This window comes from Caretta caretta, chromosome 4 (assembly GCF_965140235.1).
Source record: "Caretta caretta isolate rCarCar2 chromosome 4, rCarCar1.hap1, whole genome shotgun sequence".
Taxonomy (NCBI): domain Eukaryota; kingdom Metazoa; phylum Chordata; order Testudines; family Cheloniidae; genus Caretta; species Caretta caretta.
The window spans coordinates 133,042,033-133,061,364 of NC_134209.1; the positions used below are offsets into that span (position 1 = coordinate 133,042,033).

The 19,332-nt window shown below is 40.7% G+C and overlaps 1 protein-coding gene across 1 annotated transcript in view; it reads right to left on the reverse strand.

Moving 5' to 3' along the window:
• MSANTD1 (Myb/SANT DNA binding domain containing 1) overlaps window positions 1–18,155 on the reverse strand; it is a 45,313-nt gene extending 27,158 nt beyond the window's left edge. The window contains exons 1-3 of the mRNA XM_048849031.2: window positions 18,083–18,155; window positions 17,701–17,965; window positions 3,982–4,266 (exon numbers count right to left, since the gene is read on the reverse strand). Coding sequence (XP_048704988.1) covers window positions 3,982–4,266; window positions 17,701–17,954 — 539 coding nt within the window. The 5' untranslated portion in view covers window positions 17,955–17,965; window positions 18,083–18,155. The remainder of the gene's footprint in view (window positions 1–3,981; window positions 4,267–17,700; window positions 17,966–18,082) is intronic.
• Between the last annotated feature and the right edge of the window lie 1,177 nt (window positions 18,156–19,332).

A 19,332-nucleotide genomic window follows, 5' to 3' on the forward strand; every position in this document is an offset into this window, starting at 1 on the left:
TCACAGTGCTTGGGGCTCAGTCACCACTGACAGCTGGTTCCAAAGCACCATCAGTTTGGGTTATGCCATTCAGTTCCTCTCCACACCTGCTTCCCCTCCCTCCCTCTTCAGGAACCCCCTCTCATGAGATACTGTTCCTTGAGCAGGTCTGTTTTCTGCTGGCTTTAGGAGCAGTGGAGGAGGTTCCTCCAAAACACCAGGGTCATGGCTTCTACTCCGGATACCAAAATGCAAGGGAGGAGTAAGACCCATCCTCAACCTTCACAGCCTCAACAAATATATCAGGTACATGAGGTTCTCAATGGTCACTCTATCTACTGTTCTTCCTGCATTGTCTCAGAAAGACTGGTTTGCTGCTCTGGACCTTCAGGACAACTACTTTCATGTGGTGATTTTGCTGAGCCACAGAAAGTTCCTTTCATTTGTTGTGGCAGAACACCACTTTGAGTACACAGGTACTTCAAATTCGGCCTCTCTTCAGCCCCCATATTTTTACTGAATGCATGGTCGTTGTTATGGCGTATGTCAGGAAGAAGGGAATTCACATCTGAACAACTGAGAGGCAGATCCAGAGATGAAGTTTTTGCTCATGTTGGCACCATACTGTGCTTTCTCGACCATCTGGGTCTCAATCCTAAACACTGGAAAGTCAACCTTAGCCCACACTCAAAAACTGAGTTTATTGGGGTCCTGTTAGATTCCCTGTCTGAAGCTTTCCACCTCACCTGTCAGTTGGCTGTTTTGCATGCCTTTTCCCCAATCCTGATCATACCTCAAGCTCAAGGCAGATTGGGCCAGGCTCATTCTCATCGCCCCAGCATGGCCAAGACAGTGCTGGTTCTCCAACATTTTCGCACTCTCTATTCAGCCTCCCATACCACCGCTTCCTCCCTATCCCAACCTAGTCACTCAGAACCAACGCAGCACCTTGCATCCTTCACTCAGCTCCCTGCATCTCACAGTGTGTCTGCTGAATGAGGAGTAAGAGCAGTGTTCAGCAGCTGTCCAACAGGTCCTCCTTAACAGTAAAAAAGCATCCACTAGGATGGCCTATCCAGCAAAATGGAAATGATTTTCAGTGTGGTCACTAAGCCAACAGAAGCCAACCAATACTGGCCTCTATCTAGGACATTTTGGAATACCTGCTCCACCTTCAGTTGTTGGGGCTAGTGTTTAGTTCATTGAAAGTGCATCTGGCAGCGATATCAGCATTTTATCCCCTCATTCAGGGGGAAAAAAAATCAGTCTTCTCCAATGCCATGGTAACAAGATTCTTAAAAGGGTTCCTCTGTCTACATCCACCCAGTCTGAGAGCCAGTTCCTCTATGGGAACCTTAACACAGTCATAGCGTCCTTACTGGGATCTCTGCTCGAGCCCCTAGTGTCTTGTCCCGTTCTGTATTGTGTCAGAAAACTGCATTCCTGGCAGCGATAACCTCTGCAAAGAGTGTGAGAGAGTTGCAGACTCTTATAGCAGAGCCTCCTATACACAATTTTCCAAAGACAAGGTGACTCTATGATCCACCCACAATTTTTGTCTAAAGTGGTCTCTCAGTTTCATTTGAACCACATGGTATATTTACTTGTGTTCTCTTCTAAGCCGCACTCATCTCTGGAGAAGCAGCATCTCCATACCTTAGGTGTCCAGTGACGGACATCTTTTATTTGGACAGGACTAAATCGTTTCATGCTTTACCTCATTTGTTTGTGACATAGGCAGATCACATGAAAGGTCATGTGGTCTCTTTGCAGATGATCTCCAAATGGATAACATCTTGCATCAAAAATGCATATGAAATAGCCTCAGCTATGCCCCTTCAGCAGATGTGAGTTCATTCTACGAGGGCGTAAGCAACATCCATAGCACGCCTCAGTGACATTTCCATATTGGACATTTTCAGGGCTGCTGTGTGTCATTGATACATACATTCACAAACCATTACACCATAACCACATCTTCCAGGGCGGATGCAAGCTTTAGTACCATGGGCCTGTAGTCCTTATTTAGGTAGACTATGAGCGCTACTTCCTGGTGAGGGATACTACTTGTGAGTCACCTAAGTGGAATATACATCTGTATCTACTTGAAGAAGAAGAAACTGTTACTTACTGTAACGTGTTCTTTGAATCAGATGTGTATTCCACAACCCACCCTCCATCCCCTCTGCATCGGAATCTTGCGTCTGGGCATTTGGTGAGAAGGAACTGGGGGGGGGGGGCGACACTAAATCACATAACCAAAGGAGGAGTGATGGCCATGAGGTGCAAATGCCGCCCCTCTGTGGGTACTGCTAGGCAAATTTCTCTTGCTCAAATGTGCTGGTATTGCACACACCTAAGTGGAATACACATTGGCACCATATCTCAAAGAACCATAGTTAAAATAAGTCACCATTTCTTTCCTGACTCCCTTTCAGATAGTGGCATCTTTTACATTATGCTCTTATAACCCACCCAGAAATACTTCTAGTGAAAAATGAGGCTCATTGTATTCCCAGATACAAAAGGCTGTAATACCTATCACAAGTATCACTTTTAGCTGCTGGCAGTCCAAGGTTCAAACATCCTGCAGTTTTTCCTCAAGCCAGATGGACGAATACCTCAAACATTTTTTAAAAATACCTTGTTTGTATCAGCAAATATTCTACTGATTGTGTTTACAGGTAGATGTGTTTGCAGACAATGAATTTTACGTTATTATAGAATATTTGCAGAAATCAAATTTTGAATTTGCAGAAGAAACATGATTCTAGGAGTTATGCTGATCCAGTCAAGAAAGTTTGAATATCAGACATCAAATACTTACAATGAACTGGTAATTGTACAAGAATTACTTGTGAATTGATATATGGCTACAGACCAAGAGTTAGTCACAGACATTACTCCGTAAATACTTGTAAACAGGAAATGCATTTAAAATCATCAGCTGCTTAGGGACAGCTACACTCATTGAAAGAAGTAGTCTCAGCTCTACTCCCTCAGCTCTCAAACTACTCAAATGCAGGCCTGAAAGCCCATTAACCCAGACTAGTTCGTGTGGTTTTGATTCTAGTTCAACAGTTTCACTATTGGATGACTGATTTGTAATTTTACTGTTATCCATAAAATCTTCCTATTGCACAGACTCATGATAAGGATCTCTAGGATGAACTTAATATTTTCTTCTGACAGAAGACTGCAATCAGTTCTTATTTCCACCACGTTTTGGGATGAAAACTGAGAGCAGTGAAGTCTGAAATGTGAGTCGTGTCTACAGCACTGCTTTAGGCTAAAATCATGCTGTCCAGGGGATTCAAGTGTTATCAACAACAGAAAAGCATGTTTGCATTCCTCATACTAACTATTACTTGAAAGAACTAACATTTTAAATTATATTTAATTTAATTATATTTAAAAGTGGCTGCAATGCACTTTAAAAGATGCTTGTTGGAAAACTGAAGCATAACTGACAATTACATCAAGTCTGAACAAATACTCGATTTGCATTTTTAAAGCTCTCTCTCTCTCTCTCTCTCTCACACACACACACACACACTTTAATAATAGTTGACTCTATTGAAATATCATACTCATATTGAGGGAAATAGCAATGGCTAGAGCAAGGCAAAATACAGCTAAGAAACATGTTATACTTCCTACTCTGAAGCTTCCTACATTGTTATACATATGCACTGCAGTACTAGCCTGGGCCACTCCTACCTTGGTAGAAATGCTATGCCTCTCATAAGCAGAGGGACCCATGCTAAATTTTGACAATGCTGCGTGGTGTTTTGTGGTGCTGACCTATCCCCACAGACAAAAACAAACAAAAACAAAACCCTTAGTCTAGCTGTTTAGGTAAAGACCAGCAAACTCATCTCACTTGTGACTTAAGAAAAGCAATGGCAAGAGTGATTAATGTAAACATTCTACAGTTTTCCAATTACACAACAGAACTAGTCTAATGTGTGAAATATGAGAAAAGAAAATAAAAAATTCCACCTCAACTTATAAGAAAGTAAGCTTGATGAGCTCTCTGAATGTTCATCTTCAAAACATTCTTCCCTTCCTTCGTACGTAAACTGGTTATACGGCAAGTACAGAGGTGTAGACTTAGCTGATGGAGACTGCGAGGCCTCAGTCTGTGATGTAGAAGGGCCCGGTTGCTGACTTTCATGCATTTTCACATCACTGTGGTCTGATACTTTAGACAGGATTCTATCAATGGTTTTATAATAAGGCCAGTCAGGTGCGACGGTTTCACTATCAGTCATGCATTTTAATTTCCTGTAAAGGCATACAAGAGAAAGGTCTGAAAACACAGAAACAAGCATTTCATACAGATCTTAAACTTCTATCTCAAAAATCTGTTTCAGTCACAAAAGATAACTCTGATCATTTGACAGGCAAACTGAAAATCCTTAATAAGAATAACATTAGACAGCAGTTTTTGGCCTTTGGTATCAAGTGAGATCATCAGTTTATTTTCATGATTTTGTCCAGTGGTGAAAAGGTGCACGTTACCCCAAGTTGAGTTCAATACCAGTACTGAAAAATAACAGCTTCTACTAGCGAAGAGAATTCATTTAAATAATTTAATAATGAATACGCTTGTTATAACAGTGCTGGTTGCTCCCTCTTACAAAATGACAAATCTGATCAGGGTTTAAAACAGCATATTTTAATAAGAGTTACCAAACAGTAGATCGCGATCAACTGGTCGATCCTGGAGCCTCTGCCAGTCAACCATGATCTCCGGCCGCTAAATGTCCAGCGGCACAGCAGGGTTAAGGCAGGCTCCCTGCCTGCCCTGGCCCCCTGCTGCTCCCAGAAGTAGTCAGCACACCCCTGAGGCCTTGGGGGAGGGAAGGGCAGGGGTCTCCACGCGCTGCTCCTGCCTACAAGCAGCACCCCCACAGCTCCCATTGGCCAGGAATGGGAGCTGTGGGGGCAGTGCTTGCAGAGAGTGCATGGAGCCATGTGCCTTCCCCCCAGAAGGGCCGCATGGGTGCGATGGCCACTTCTCGGAGTGGTGTAGGGCTGGGGCAGGCAGGGAGCCTGCCTTAGTCCTACTGCGCCACCGACCGGGAGCCGCCCGAGGTATGTGCTGCTCTGCGGGAACCTGTACCCTTCCCCTGAGCCCCCTCCCGGAGCCAGCACCCCATACCCACTCCTGCACCCTGAACCCCCTTCTGCACTCCAACCCCCTGCCCCAGACCTGAGCTTCCTCCCACAGCCAGCACCCCGTACCCTCTTCTGCATCCCAACACTCTGCCCCAGCCTGGAGCCCCCTCCTGCACTCAAACTTCCTCCCAGAATTGCACCCCTGACCCCCTCCTGCACCCCAACCCCCTGCCCCAGGCTCAGCCTGGAGCCCCCTCCCACACTCTGAACCCCTAAGCCCCAGCCCAGAGCTTACATCCCCTCTCACACCCCAACCCCCTGCCCCAGCCTGGTGACAGTGAGTAAGAGAGGAGACAGAGCAATGGAGGGACGGGGGGGGGGGTGAAGTGAGTGGGGCGGGGCCTCAGGGAAAGGGTGGGGTAGATCCTGAGTTGCACTTAAATTCAAAAAGTAATCTTGTGCCTAAAAAGGTTGGAGACTACTGAGCTAGTGAGAGTACCCCAGCCCCCTGTAAATGGAATTAGAACTGACCAACTATGTCATAGGCTTTACTCTAACAGATAATGGAAATTCTGCCTTAGGTGAAGTGGCAGGAGAATCTGGAGAAGGAGGATCTGAAGATGCTGGAAAGTTCTGAATGACTACGATGATTATCATAATGCCCAGAGTGGATATAAATCAATGTTTTTTTTTAAAATATATATATATACACACACACACAATTGAATATTATTTAAATCAGGATTTTTTTAAAATAAATCTGTTTAAAATTAAATTTGAAATTATGACACCCTATGTCAAGACCTAAACTCACTATAATCCATTAAAATAATTTATATAAATAAAAAGATCAGTAAGCCCTCCTCAAATTTTAATGAATTAAAGGGTGCTGCTTTTTTAAATATATACAGAATTAGGGCAGAAACATCTTTAATTTCTGAGGTTAAAATCAAGCTTTAAAATGTGTGTCAATGTCATGTGCTGCATTACTAAGGATCCATATTGTTCTCAGTCTTTATAATGGACCGAATATTGGTATTTAGATTTTCCGAATTTTGTACTTTTAGATTCTGTTGTGCAGAAAAACTTTTGCTTTAATTATTTTTGGTTTCAGTTAAGATAGAAATCGGAGAGAGAATATTTCCTTCATTTGGACTATTTCATTTAAAGTCCAGAAACTGACTGGAAGTTGAAAAGGCATAAATGCTTGTTTCTTCTTCCAATCTATTAAAAGCCAGGTGGGAGAAAATAAGATCCACTAATTCTAAAAACATGAAGAACATGAGGCCAGAGTTTCACAATTTTCAGATTTAGGCTCCTAAAGATGCAGATAGCTGTCTAAAGGGTTTTTCAAAAATGCCTATGTTGATTATTTCTTTAATTCCTATTGATTTCAATGGGAATTGGGAACCTACCCTACTTATGCACTTTTGGAAACCCCACTAGGCATCTATCTACATCTTTAGGCATCTAAATACCTTTGAAAATCTGGCCCATGGTGACCAGAACCAATTTGTCTAATCACTAAATACACTTAATACTTCCTTAATTTAATAAATCAGTTGATTTTACATAGAAGCATAGAATTGTAGGACTGGAAGGGACCTCAGGAGGTCTCCTAGTCCAGTCCTCTGCACTCAAGGCTGGATTAAGTATTATCTAGACCATCCCTGACAGGAGTTTGTCTAACTTGCTCTTAAAAATCTCCAGTGATGGAGATTCCACAACTTCTCTAGGCAATTTATTCCAGTGCTTAACCACCCTGACAATTAGAAAGTTTCTCCTAATGTTAGAGGTTAAAGAACAATTTCTCACTTCTCCTTGTAATAACCTTTTATATACATGTAAACTGTTATGTCCCCCGTCAGTCTTCTCTTCTCCAGACTAAACAATCTTTTCAATCTTCCCCGATGTCATGTTTTCTAGACCTTTAATCATTTTTGTGGCTCTTATCTCTGGACTTTGTCCAATTTGTCCACATTTTTTCTGAAGTGTGGTGCCCAGAACTGGACACAATACTCCAGCGGAGGCCTAATCAGCACAGAGTAGAGCGGAAGAATAACTTCTTGTGTCTTGCTTACAATACTCCTGCAAATAAATCCCAGAATGGTGCTTGCTTTTTTTGCAACAGTGTTACACTGTTGACTCATATGTTGCTTGTGATCCACTATGACCCCCAGATCACTTTCCGCAGTACTCCTCCCTAGGCAGTCATTTCTCATTTTGTATATGTGCAAATGATTGTTCCTTCTTGCATTTGTCCTTATTGAATTTCTTCCTGTTTACTTCAGACCAACCTGAAAAACATGTTTCCTGTACATTTAAAGTTTTTAACTAATAAAAATTTTTAAAATGCTGCTTTTGTATATTTTTAATTGAATTCCAAGCTGGTTCTGCCAAACAGAAAGAGATTTCCACCTTCCGGAAACAGGAAGAGTACTGGGCTTGGATAGCTGATACAGTCCTTTTATTGGGGAATACCACAACACATTTTTTCCTGGGTCCATCTGCTGGTAGGAAGATATAACACCTACTGCTTCAGCTGCCACTAGGACCATTAGAGGAAAATAAACTTTAACAACATGATAACAATGGTGACAAATAGAGATGTGAATGTGGAAAGATTGAAGTTCTTCCTTTCCAATGGTCCAGCATGTGGCTCGCAAACTAGGGTGAAGTGACAACTACTGGTGGGACAGAAGTTAGGAACAACAAATTAGTTTGTTTGAGTTTTGAAGTAGTTTGTGTTCTTCTCTGAACTTTCAAAGTCTGATGAGGTTTTCCAGCTACTGGTGAGCTGCATATTATAGCAATGCATAGCAAAGCCTGCACAGCACAGTCTGTGTTCTTATTCTCTCTATGCATTCCAAATTTTAATTTCATACATGCTTTACAAACTGCTGCTGTGATTTCACAATCAGATCAGATCACTGACAATATTATAGCTTCTTTGTTACAGAATACCTAACTATAGGACTGACTGTAAATGATCAACTTAATATCAAATACTTTTTGTTTAGTTTTTAAAATTCTTTGCAATAAAAGTATTTTTCTTCTATTGCTATACATTGCTAGGTACACACTGAACACCGCTACATACTTCACAAGGGTTTCCCCATGCAAGTTACAGCAGCTCAGTACTATGTATTGGCAAGGCCTCATGTGCTCAGATTTCATTGTTTTAATGCAGAAAATCTCAAATTGTATTATCAATAAACTCACAATCTTAACACTAAATAAAGACTATAATGATAATTAAAATCTGGGTTTTCAGTGGGAGCTGCTGTTTATTGAGCTTCAAAGTCTAAATTAGGAACACCGGGCTCTTTTTGACTGAGTAGAAACTTTTAGGGGTAGGACTATCCTGTTCTGAATCAGATTCAGTAGAATCTTTGCCAACTATGGCTCTGCTTTCAGATGTCATCAGTCTCTTTGTCTCTACAACAAGAAAAGGAGTACTTGTGGCACCTTCATCGGATGCTGTAGCTCACGAAAGCTCATGCTCAAATAAATTGGTTAGTCTCTAAGGTGCCACAAGTACTCCTTTTCTTTTTGCGAATACAGACTAACACGGCTGTTACTCTGAAACCTGTCTCTACAACAGCACTCAAATTACTCCCCCTGTATCTCAGTCATCCATTATTATGATTTTGAGCTAAATCTCATATCCTTACTCCAGCAAAATTCCCATTAAAGGGAGCAGGAGTTTTGCTTGAGTAAATGTGTCAGGATTTTATTCTTTATGCTTAAGTTCAGCTGTGCACCATGGCCCTCCCTTTATGTAGTACTATCACACTTTTGAAAAATATCCGCAGATTTGTCCATCAGCTGCTAGAGGATGCTATTATTCAGAACTAGAGGGTGTCCGAACACTCCTCTTGCTCTAAATGCAGTGTGTGGATTTCTGTCTTGCTGCTTACTACAGCAACAGACTGGGAATATTGATCCCCACTGCAAACTGGGCAGAAGCACTCTGCTGACTTAAAAGGGGCAACAGTGAAGCTGATGGAGTCTGGACTCTGGGGTGGAGAAAGACAAAAGGGAGGATACAGAGGGGAGAGGAAAAGATAGGGAGGGGGAGTTCAGAACAATGGAAAAAAAGTGGGAACATGGCAGATAGAGGCAAACAAAGGTCATACTGGGTGAAACAATATCCATTTATTCCAACTCTTTGTCTCTACAACAGCACTCAAATTACTCCCCCTGTATCACAGACATCCATTATTATGATTTTGCCAGAAACTGGGAATGGGTGATAGGGGATGGATCACTTGATGATTTCCTGTTCTGTTCTTTCCCTCTGGGACACCTGGCATTGGCCACTGTTGGAAGACAGAATACTGGGCTAGATGGACCTTTAGTCTGACCCAGTATGGTTGTTCTTATGTTCTATGCACTTAAGCTTTCTGATAAAATGATCAACCATAAAATAGCTAAGAATGTCAATGTTAAATGGTCATCACTGGTTTCAGAGTTCACTCCTCTCATTTTAGAATCTTTTGCTGAGATTGGAAGTGGAGTCTGAGGAGAAGAGTGGGACAGCTGAGGCCTCTCACCTCTATCAGACCAAATTTATCCCTAACATAGCTCAATTGAAATCAACAGTCGGGAGGAATTAAGCTCACTGCTACTGTCTCCCAACTTAGTGAGTCAACATAGGATCAAGCCTTTGGAGGATTTTTTTTGCAACTAAAGGCAAGATTCTTTTTAATGAAATATTAAATTCTATAGAAATGGACAGGACCAGAGTAATGCTAGTTTAGCGTGTTATCACCTACCTACTTAGTCTAACCCCAGAGGCAGTAGAGGGGTGATAGGACCCGTGAATAAGGCTCAGATTTTGCCATGGATATTTTTAGTAAAAACCACAGACAGTCACAGGCAATAAACAAAAATTAATGGACGCTCATGACCTGTCTGTGGTTTTTACTAAAAATATCCTGGACAAAATGGAGAGGGAGGAAGATCCAGCACCCACAGTGGCTGGGGGCCCTGGGGTCCTCTTGCCCCCTCTCCCCCAGCAGTGGCTGGAAGTTCAGGGTCCCCATACCGCTAGCGGGAGCTCTGGGGTCTCCCCACCACCTGCGGGGGCTGGGAGCTGCTGGGGGCCCGCCGCCAGCAGCGGCTGAGATCTGGGGGGCTGCCTGCTGACAGCTCCAGCCCCAGGGCAGAAAATGTCAGAGGTCTCTGAAAGTCACAGATTCTGTGACTTCCGTGACATAATCGTAGCTTTACCAATGAAAAAATAGAAGGAAGTAAACCTAGTATCTGCCTCTTGAGAAAAGACAGGGTATCAGGCACTCGGTCTACCCAAGACAGCAAATAGGGGGAGCCACACCCTATACTGAAGAGAAGGCAGGAAGGTGTGAGAGGGCTGAAGGTCCTAGTAAAGGAACTTTACATGTTTTGAGGCTTATCTAACAGGACTGTTGGCCCCTTACTGAAACTTTAGTGGGGTTTTTTGGTTTGCCTTCTCCCTGTACCAAAAGAAAGGGGAATGGCCAATGAGAAATCAAGATCCTGAGCCTGACAGTCCCCAGGGCCAACGGGGAGAGGCAAATGCTCCTGGTCAGCCCAATTGACAGGGCAGGTAGGCCAATGAGGGAGTCAGAAGCCCAGGGTCCTGTCCTCCGTGTGAGCTGGAGTTAACTGAACCAGAGTAGGGCAGAACTAAGGGGAGAGCAGCAGCCCAGGCTTGGCTGGAGGCAGAGCAGCAGCAGCCAGAACCAGAGGGGCCGGAAAAGCAGCCCAGAAGGCAGAGCTGGGCTGGAGGCAGAGCAGCAGCAGCATGGAGCCAGAGCAGTCCAGAGCCAGGAGCAGCGCCGACCAGCTGTGCTGACATGGAGCCAGGGCTGAGCTACAGTCGGGAGCTGTGGGCCTAGAGCTGGGGACTGAACGCCCTCTGTGCCACAAGTAACACTAGAGCCGAGTGCGGTGAGCAGCTGGGAAGAGTGGGGGGAGGGACCCCAGACAGAGGGCCCAGTGCAAGGAGACATCGTCAAACAAGAGGTCTTGCAGGCTGGACTTGATGGGGGGACCATGACCCCGATGGGAGGGCCAATGCTTGGGAGAAGGGTTCCTGCCAGCTAGAGCCTGAGGGCATGTGGCAACCGCCAGAGCAGGTGTCTGACCCACAGTGTCACCACAGCATAGCCAGGGCTTGAGAAGGAGTCCTGGGACATGTGAAGAATAAACTGTGAATTTCCCTTATATCCCAGAGACTGCTGTTTGTGGTTTCCCCGTGCCAACAGGGCAGGATTACTTGTTTCCTTTAGCCAGTCTGATTTTTTCTTTATTTTTCTTACTGTCTTGCTGTTCAGTAAATTGTATTTGATTTGAACTTAATGTAGTGCTCAGTGGGCCAGGGTAGTGGCGGTTGTGGAGAGAGTACTGCGGACTGGGGACACCCTAGTTCCTGTCCTAAGTGGCCATGACAAGACTGGGGGTTAAGCCTCCCAGTAATCCTGGGACCACCTTAACTGGGGTTACAAGGACTCTGCCGCATGGAAGAGGAGTCTTCAAGGTCAGGCAGGCATCTGGGTACAGGGAGTTGGAGAGAGGACAGAGATCCTTTCACTGTCCGATTCCACAGGGGTAGTGCAGAAGCCAGGGAAGTTCCCCACAAGAGTGGGACCATTCCCCCGCTTACACGTATATAAACTAAATAGGCTTAGGAACTGTTTAATAAAATACAGACTTTTTCATCTCTAAGACACTAGTTTAAATCCAGCCCAGATCAGAAGTCACTGAAAATTATGTCAAATGAGTTCGTGATCTCAGTCCAGTTTCCAGTGGACAGAAATTCAAAGTACAAAAAACATTACCACCACAACTGGCAATCTTGTTGGCCATGTTATTACAGAGGAATCAACAGCTAAATGAGCACTGATATCTAATTAACCACTTTCCAGGACCTTCTGTCATCTGGGTTGAGGCACATTGGTGGAGCAAATTGTATTTATATTGCCTGTTTTGTGGATAACAAGGACTGTATTCTCTATATCAATTAATCCAGCAATTTCATGAGTATTAAAATACCTTTAAAATAAAATTACTAAAACATTAAAATTTAGAAAGAGTTTTTAAAGACCATCTGTCATAAATATAAAGGGAAGGGTAACAACCTTCCTATATACAGTACTATAAAATCCCTCCTGGCCAGAGGCAAAAAATCCTTTTACCTGTAAAGGGTTGAGAAGCTCAGGTAACCTGGCTGGCACTTGACCAAAAGGACCAATAAGGGGACAAGATACTTGCAAATCAGGGGTGGGGGAGAAAGGTTTTGGTCTGTCTGTTCTGTGTGCTTGCCGGACACAGATCAAGGAAGCAAGCAATCCAACTCCATTAGAATTAGTAAGTACTAGCAAGGGAATGTGTTAGCTTATTTTTGTTTTGGCTTGTGATTTTCTCTGTGCTGAGAGGAAGGTGTATTCCTGGTTTTCTTTTTGTAACTTAAAGTTTGGCCCAGAGGGAAATCCTGTTTTTGAATCTGATTGCCCTGTAAGATTATCTTCCGCTATAATTTTACAGAGGTGCTTCTTTTACCTTTTTTCTTTATAATAAATTTCTGTTTCTTTTAGAATCTGATTGGGTTTTTTTTTTTTTTAGTGTCCTAAAAAACCCCAAGGTTGGTCTGTGCTCATCTTATTTATTCTCAAGCCTCCCTAGGAAAGGGGGTGTGGGGGGCTTGGGGGAATATTAGGGGGGAGTAGGAACTCCAAGTAGTCCTTTCCCTGATACTTTGTTAAATCACTTGGTGGTGGCAGCGTTAGCTAATCCAAGGTACAAGGGAGAATTTGTGCCTTGGGGAGTGTTTAACCTAAGCTGGTAGAAATAAGCTTAGGGGGTCCTCATGTCTGTACCCTAGAGTTCAGAGTGGGGAGTTCTACTTAGTTAGAACAAATACTTATAATCTATAATTTGGTTTTTTTACTCTCTCTGTTCAACACACTATTGCTGGGTTGTGGGGAGAATTAATTATTATTATGGTATTTGTTTGATATTACTACTAGCTTGGAGGAATGGAAACAAGCTTCATCTCCTGGGGTTTCTGAAAAAAGCTTTCAAAATAAATAATAAATAACACTGTTCATGCACCAATCAATGACACAGGAGAGAAAAATGTAGGAAAGCACAATACTTAAATTGTGGGTCTGCTATGAATTATTGATACTGAAGAGAAAGCTGGTAAAATATTCAAATTTAACTTTCTGCAGTAATTTGCTGCACTTATCTTTGGTCATTTGCTGCAGCAATGGTCAAAGATTCCAGTCATTTAATATCATGGAATATGGTGAAGAATTACACAAGGCACTATGTTTAATTGCTATCATGTACACATGAAAATAAAAATAATAATCTACGATTAAGATCATGAGACTGATTCAGATTTACCAGTGATTAACATTAATTGACTGCAATTCAAATTAAAATGTAACAGCTACATCCTGTTTCCACAAATGTTTGGGGGAAGGAGAGAGGAGCCGGTTTAAAAAAAAAATTATGAATTTGCATTCTCACAGCCTTTATTTTTAAAGCATCAAAAGGAATTAGTCAAAACTATAATATTGTTTAGTGTGCATATTCTATAAACCTTGTCTTTTGTTTTACAAGACATTACATATTATATCAGTAGTAATATAATAATAGCAGCTCTAAAGCTTGTCTCTTTCACCAACATAAGTGGGTCCAATGAAAGAGACACACACCCTTGTCTCTCTCTAATACTGTACATTGGCACACATTAAGATCAATATATTAGTGATGATAGGAATGTATTTTCTTTTAGAAGGACTAATTGTAGGTTTGTGGGTGCTGAATGCCCAAGTAGCCAACACAATAGAAAGAACTTCAGGACATATTCTAAGCGATTCTAAACTGCAGGAGACGAGTTAGTAATGTAAGCAGAACTCTTGATACTCACTCTATCAGAAACCTTAACTTTCAATTCCAGCACGCTTGACTCAGCCCTTCACCTCCCAAGATAGATAAATGGGAGTACATGCAGTTTACTGCACAGATGCCTTTCACACAGAACATTAAAAACCAGTGTCCTATCTGTCCTAAATAGATACATAAGTTTCCATTGCACTTTTTGTTATAGTAGGATTTTGCCCAGCAGTATCTGCACTACATTTTAGGTTAGGCCCTTGGTTGCTGTGGTGAATGAAGTGATTCCTTTATATATTGCAGACAAGCAAACATTTATTTTAGGCAAGGTGCTTATTACCATGAAGTCGCTGGGACTATCCATAGTAGTACCTAAACTGTCTACCAGATCAGACCATCTATTCCAATCTCCTATTTCTGACAGTGGAAAATACCAAATGCGTCACAGGAAGATGCAAGGAACCTCTTAGTGGACAATTATGGAATAGACTGCTCATAGGGAAAGTTTCTTCCTAGCCCCAGACAATTCATGGTGCATGAGGAATTATATACTTTATATGTTTTTAAAATTATATCTAATTTAAACGACCAATGTTCTCATTATCTTACAAAACGTCTCATCTTTTAAAAAATACTACTTCGCTCTTGGTCTCAATGATATCTAGTTGCAATGAGTTCCACCTGCTAATTATGTGTTTTGTAAAAAGTATCTTCCGTAATTGGTTTTAAATTTAATTGAATAACTTTGTTATTATAGGGAAAGGGGAGCACCTGGTTTACCTTCACTATACCATTTGTTACTTTGTATGCCTCTGTCATGTTGCCTTTTATTGATTTGTCTCCTTTTTAAACTAAAAGTCCCAAACTTTTCAGTATTTCCCCATATGGAATTTTTTTCAAGGGGAGGGCTTACTATTGATTTATATAACAATATTATTATATTGTAGTATTATTTTTAAAACCCATTCCTTATGCATTCTAACATTTTGTCTGCTTTTTAGACTGCTGCTGCATAATGAACAAAGACTTCCATTGAGAACCATGAGTACTACATTCAGTAGCAACATTTGCAGGATCAGCCATAAAGTGCTATGGAATCCTTCAGGTTGAAAGTCATTATATAAATATGTAAGAGGATTATTAATTACAAATTTACCTATTTTCCATTTTAGATCTCTGAAGCTGCAAGTAACCATTAACCGCTCCATGCGATGTCCCAGCACGCAGTGCACCAGCAACATCACATTCACCATTAAATATGCCTGTATCATAGAACCAGCAGAGGTGCTCAGGTAAGTGGCTGCCTTTTTACACTGTAGGGTTGTTTTGACTCGATGTGGGGGGGGGGGTAATATTTTTCTTTCTGAACTCGTAATACGTGGATAAACATCAGAATTTTCTGGCTCCATGCTCTAACCTGATTCCTTTTGATGGTGACATCACTGGCAAACTATTATTATGTGATAAGCACCTTAGTAATACCACAGACAGATATCTCATGAAATAAAAGTCTGCAATTTGTGACTGGGATGGTGGAGGGAAATAATGATTTACATGCTAAATGACCTGGTTATCCTGCTACTTTTGCTAAATACTTGTAGATCCATTTTAACAACTCCATATAGTTGTTACAAAATACTGTCTGAATACAGAGCATTTTTCACACTTCCATGCCCTCCATTTCAGTTCACACCACAGTGCATTAAAATGTGATGCATGATGTGATCTCCAAGTATCCTCCAGACACCCATAACATGAATTGAAACTCAGGTGTCCAAAAGCAAAGCAGACAGCAGAATAGTAACCAGTAGTTCCACTGTAATGTTTCCCTTCTTCACATATTAATGAGAAATAATTAGAAAACACAACAAATTGGGAGTAATCTCTTTTGCTTGTCTGTTTACTTTACATCACATTGTCTTCAAATAATATTAGGAAACTTAAGTCTACATTATACAACAAAAAAACCATCTGATGTTTATAAGTGTATTTCTGACTCCAGAATATATTAAAACAGTAACATGCCAACACAGGGAAGTCTTCAAGCCCTCCAAAGTTGGCATCTTAATGAGCACTGCAGCTCAGTGCAATTTGATACACCTCACAGCATGCATTGAAAGTGCTTCTGGAAGTTAATGAAAACATACAGGAATGAAAAAGTAAATTTTCCTCCATAGTTTGTATGTTTTACTCCCTCCCCTCCCAATGCTGCTTAACAGAAAATATTAATTTGAAAAAATTGAGACTGTGTGATTGATAATAAAAGAAAGAAAATTCAGAACAAAGGCTTACAGAAACAACCACTGCACATAGCCATTACAGTACTCAAAATATCATGCAGTATTTCTGGACACCTGTAAAACCTAGGTACAATGAGATGTATCTGTTAGCAGAGAGGCTTCATGATTTAGTGAGCTAAGCAAAGGCCTGGTAGTCAAGAACTACTGAGTTCTAATTCTGGGTTTGAGGGTGACTTGCTTTGTAACCTTGGGGAAATAATGACCTCAGTTCCAGTCTCCCTATCTGTAAAATGGGGGTGGATAATACTTTCATACCTTCCTCAGAGACCTGTTGTGAGGATTAAGTAGGTGTTTGTAAAGCACTTTGAAGATGTTAAGTGCTGAGTATAAAATACCAGCTTTCACATTACAGAAAATACCTTAAAGACAATATTAATGGGTCTGACAAACTGAGAAAGGGGAAATTCAAAGTTAAAGGGGCTTACAGCATTCACCCTAGTTTTCTATTTGATGAGTGATAGCTGCATGAAATACAGCAAGTGTGCCCCCAAAGAAAAGCAAGCAATTTTAACATGATCTGCTGCTGTAATAACCTTTTTTATTATTAAAACTAGCTTTGTGTGGAGATGAAATAAAAGAACCATATATTTGATTTTCTTGCATCACAAACACATAACTATATGACCACTCAGGATTTCCAGTATGTGGCAGTTTGTGTCTCTCAGCGGTAAGATTTTTTTTTAAAGCAGATATATTCAAATATTTCTGCTAAGTTCTAATTTTTTCTAAACAACAAATGTGTGAAGGTCTCAATCTTTCAAGCCAACTTTCCCTCATGACTGACATTGCCTCGTCTTTATGTTCTAGACACCGCTTCCCCCTTCCCCCACTCTCTTAGAGCAGTATTTACAGAGGACATTGATTCTCTCTCTGCAGATAGAATAGTTGTTTCGCTAGAGCTGCTTATAGCAGTGTGTGTCACTCAGTAATAAGACATCCAATTATTTTTGGCCCTATGAAGTATTACCCTTCTTCTTGCAATGCCAAAAATTGGGAACTTCATTCCTAAATAAATTATTTTGTATTTGAACTTTTACTTGTAACACTGATTCTAACTGGCCACTTCAAACTGCAGTAGTTTAACTGCCAGAAACTGCTGACAAGCTAACATTATCACTCCACTAAACAAGAAAATCTGTTTTAACACCAAATACATTTTCATTCCAATATTTCATAGCACCATTAATTAACTATAAAGAAACAAAGTTGTGCCAGAGTTTGAAAATAAATGGGAGAGAAAATAATAAAGATGTAATAGTACTGGCAGGAGAGATTTTTAAAAGCGATATGAACAATCTTTAATCTTTTATCTATAGATTTCCTGTATGAGACTTTTTCTGAAAGGCAAATAACTCTGCGTCGTCCCTGCTAAAATCTCTCGAAATAAAAAGAATTAACTGAAGCTTACCTGTACTGGAATGTCATATTTGTAATTTTTATCTTTATTTCCTCTCCGTGGCGAATTTCTCCAGTCATTTCAAAGAGTTTGTTAGCCATTTTCTCATAAACTTTGGCATTCCTTTTAGTTTGTTTCAGTTCATCAAAAAATTCTTCCCAAACCAGCATTAAACCTCTCATTTCTGCATCAGTCCAGTTTCTGGCCCTTCTGTGTTTCTCAGTCTGAGAAGAAACAATGTAACTGGGAATTTCTGCTGCAGCCATTGCTGATTGACCTAAAAGGGTTTTAAAAGAGGACACTTAATATAGATTGAGTTTTTAGTTTAGGTTTTTGTAGTGCAAGACATGCATATGTGGATAAAGAATTTGAATGACAACAGAACATATGAAACCTTTTTGCAACAGCTTGAAGCTTGAGTGCACAAAATGGGGCCTACATCTGACAGGCAGGAATTTAGTTAAAAGCTTTTAAACAGAGAAACGTCATTTTGATGTCACGTTACCATAGCAACAGAGCAACTGCATAAGCTACAACAACAAAAACCTTTTAACTGAAAGCCAAAGAATCAGGACAAAGTTGACAGGCCATCAATATTAAAGCTTTTAAACACTTTAGGTTTAACAAAAAAAGATCTATGCAGCCTTTGAGAACCTACTTTTAAGTTTCTACTTCTTTTTAGCTTTCTCTTACCTTTTAGGCAGACAATCTGCTAGCAGGGGGTCCTGGTTGCCTGAATGAGCTTTTAAGTTGTGCCTTGACAGACTCTCTAGGAGGTTGCAAGGACTGAGGCCATGTGCACACACACAAACACACACACAGCTTTTTACAAAGATTTTTTGTAAAAAGCTTCACACACCTTCACGAAAATATATCTGTGTATCTACAAAATAATAAATGTTTAAGCAGCCAGTCTCCTTAAAAAAGTGCCTGCATCATTTTTTAGGAACACACACAAAAATAGCTTTTCAGTGTTTATTACTTACACACACACATATACATACATATGTATATTTATATTTTTATATATATATAGCCACTTTTTTTCCTAAGATGCTTTCCTGCTGCTAAGCACATACTGTAGTCCTGTCAATATGAATTTGCCTTTTGTAAGTATCTATAACTGTATGTGTATTTTGTATTCCCAGTAATTTAGATGCTATTTATGCTATTTTATGCAGCCTGTGTGCTGCCTCAGGACTGTAGCAGAGGCATTTCACCCGCTTTATGGAGAACCTAAAAGGATTATTCATTGAATTTAAAAAAAAAAAGGCTGCAAGATACTTAGATGGTAAATAAATTGCTTTGTTGTGAAGTAAGCATTTTATGGTAGTTTTCTATGTACAGAGCTAAATTCTGTTCACATTTACACCAGTGAAACACCATTGATTCATCATATTAAATTGTATGACACACACTATGGGTCAAATTTTGCCCTTTCTTACACCCATGTAATCCCATAATGTCTATCATAAAAGAATAAGATTCATGGAATCGATCAATTCTAGCAATATGACTGGTTAATGCACAAAGCATTAATTCTCTATATTCCAAATTAAACAGCATCTTGTATAAAAACACACATCATTGTTTGTTTTCAATTTCAGCATATAACAGCAATAACGACCTCACTGCAGGGTATTT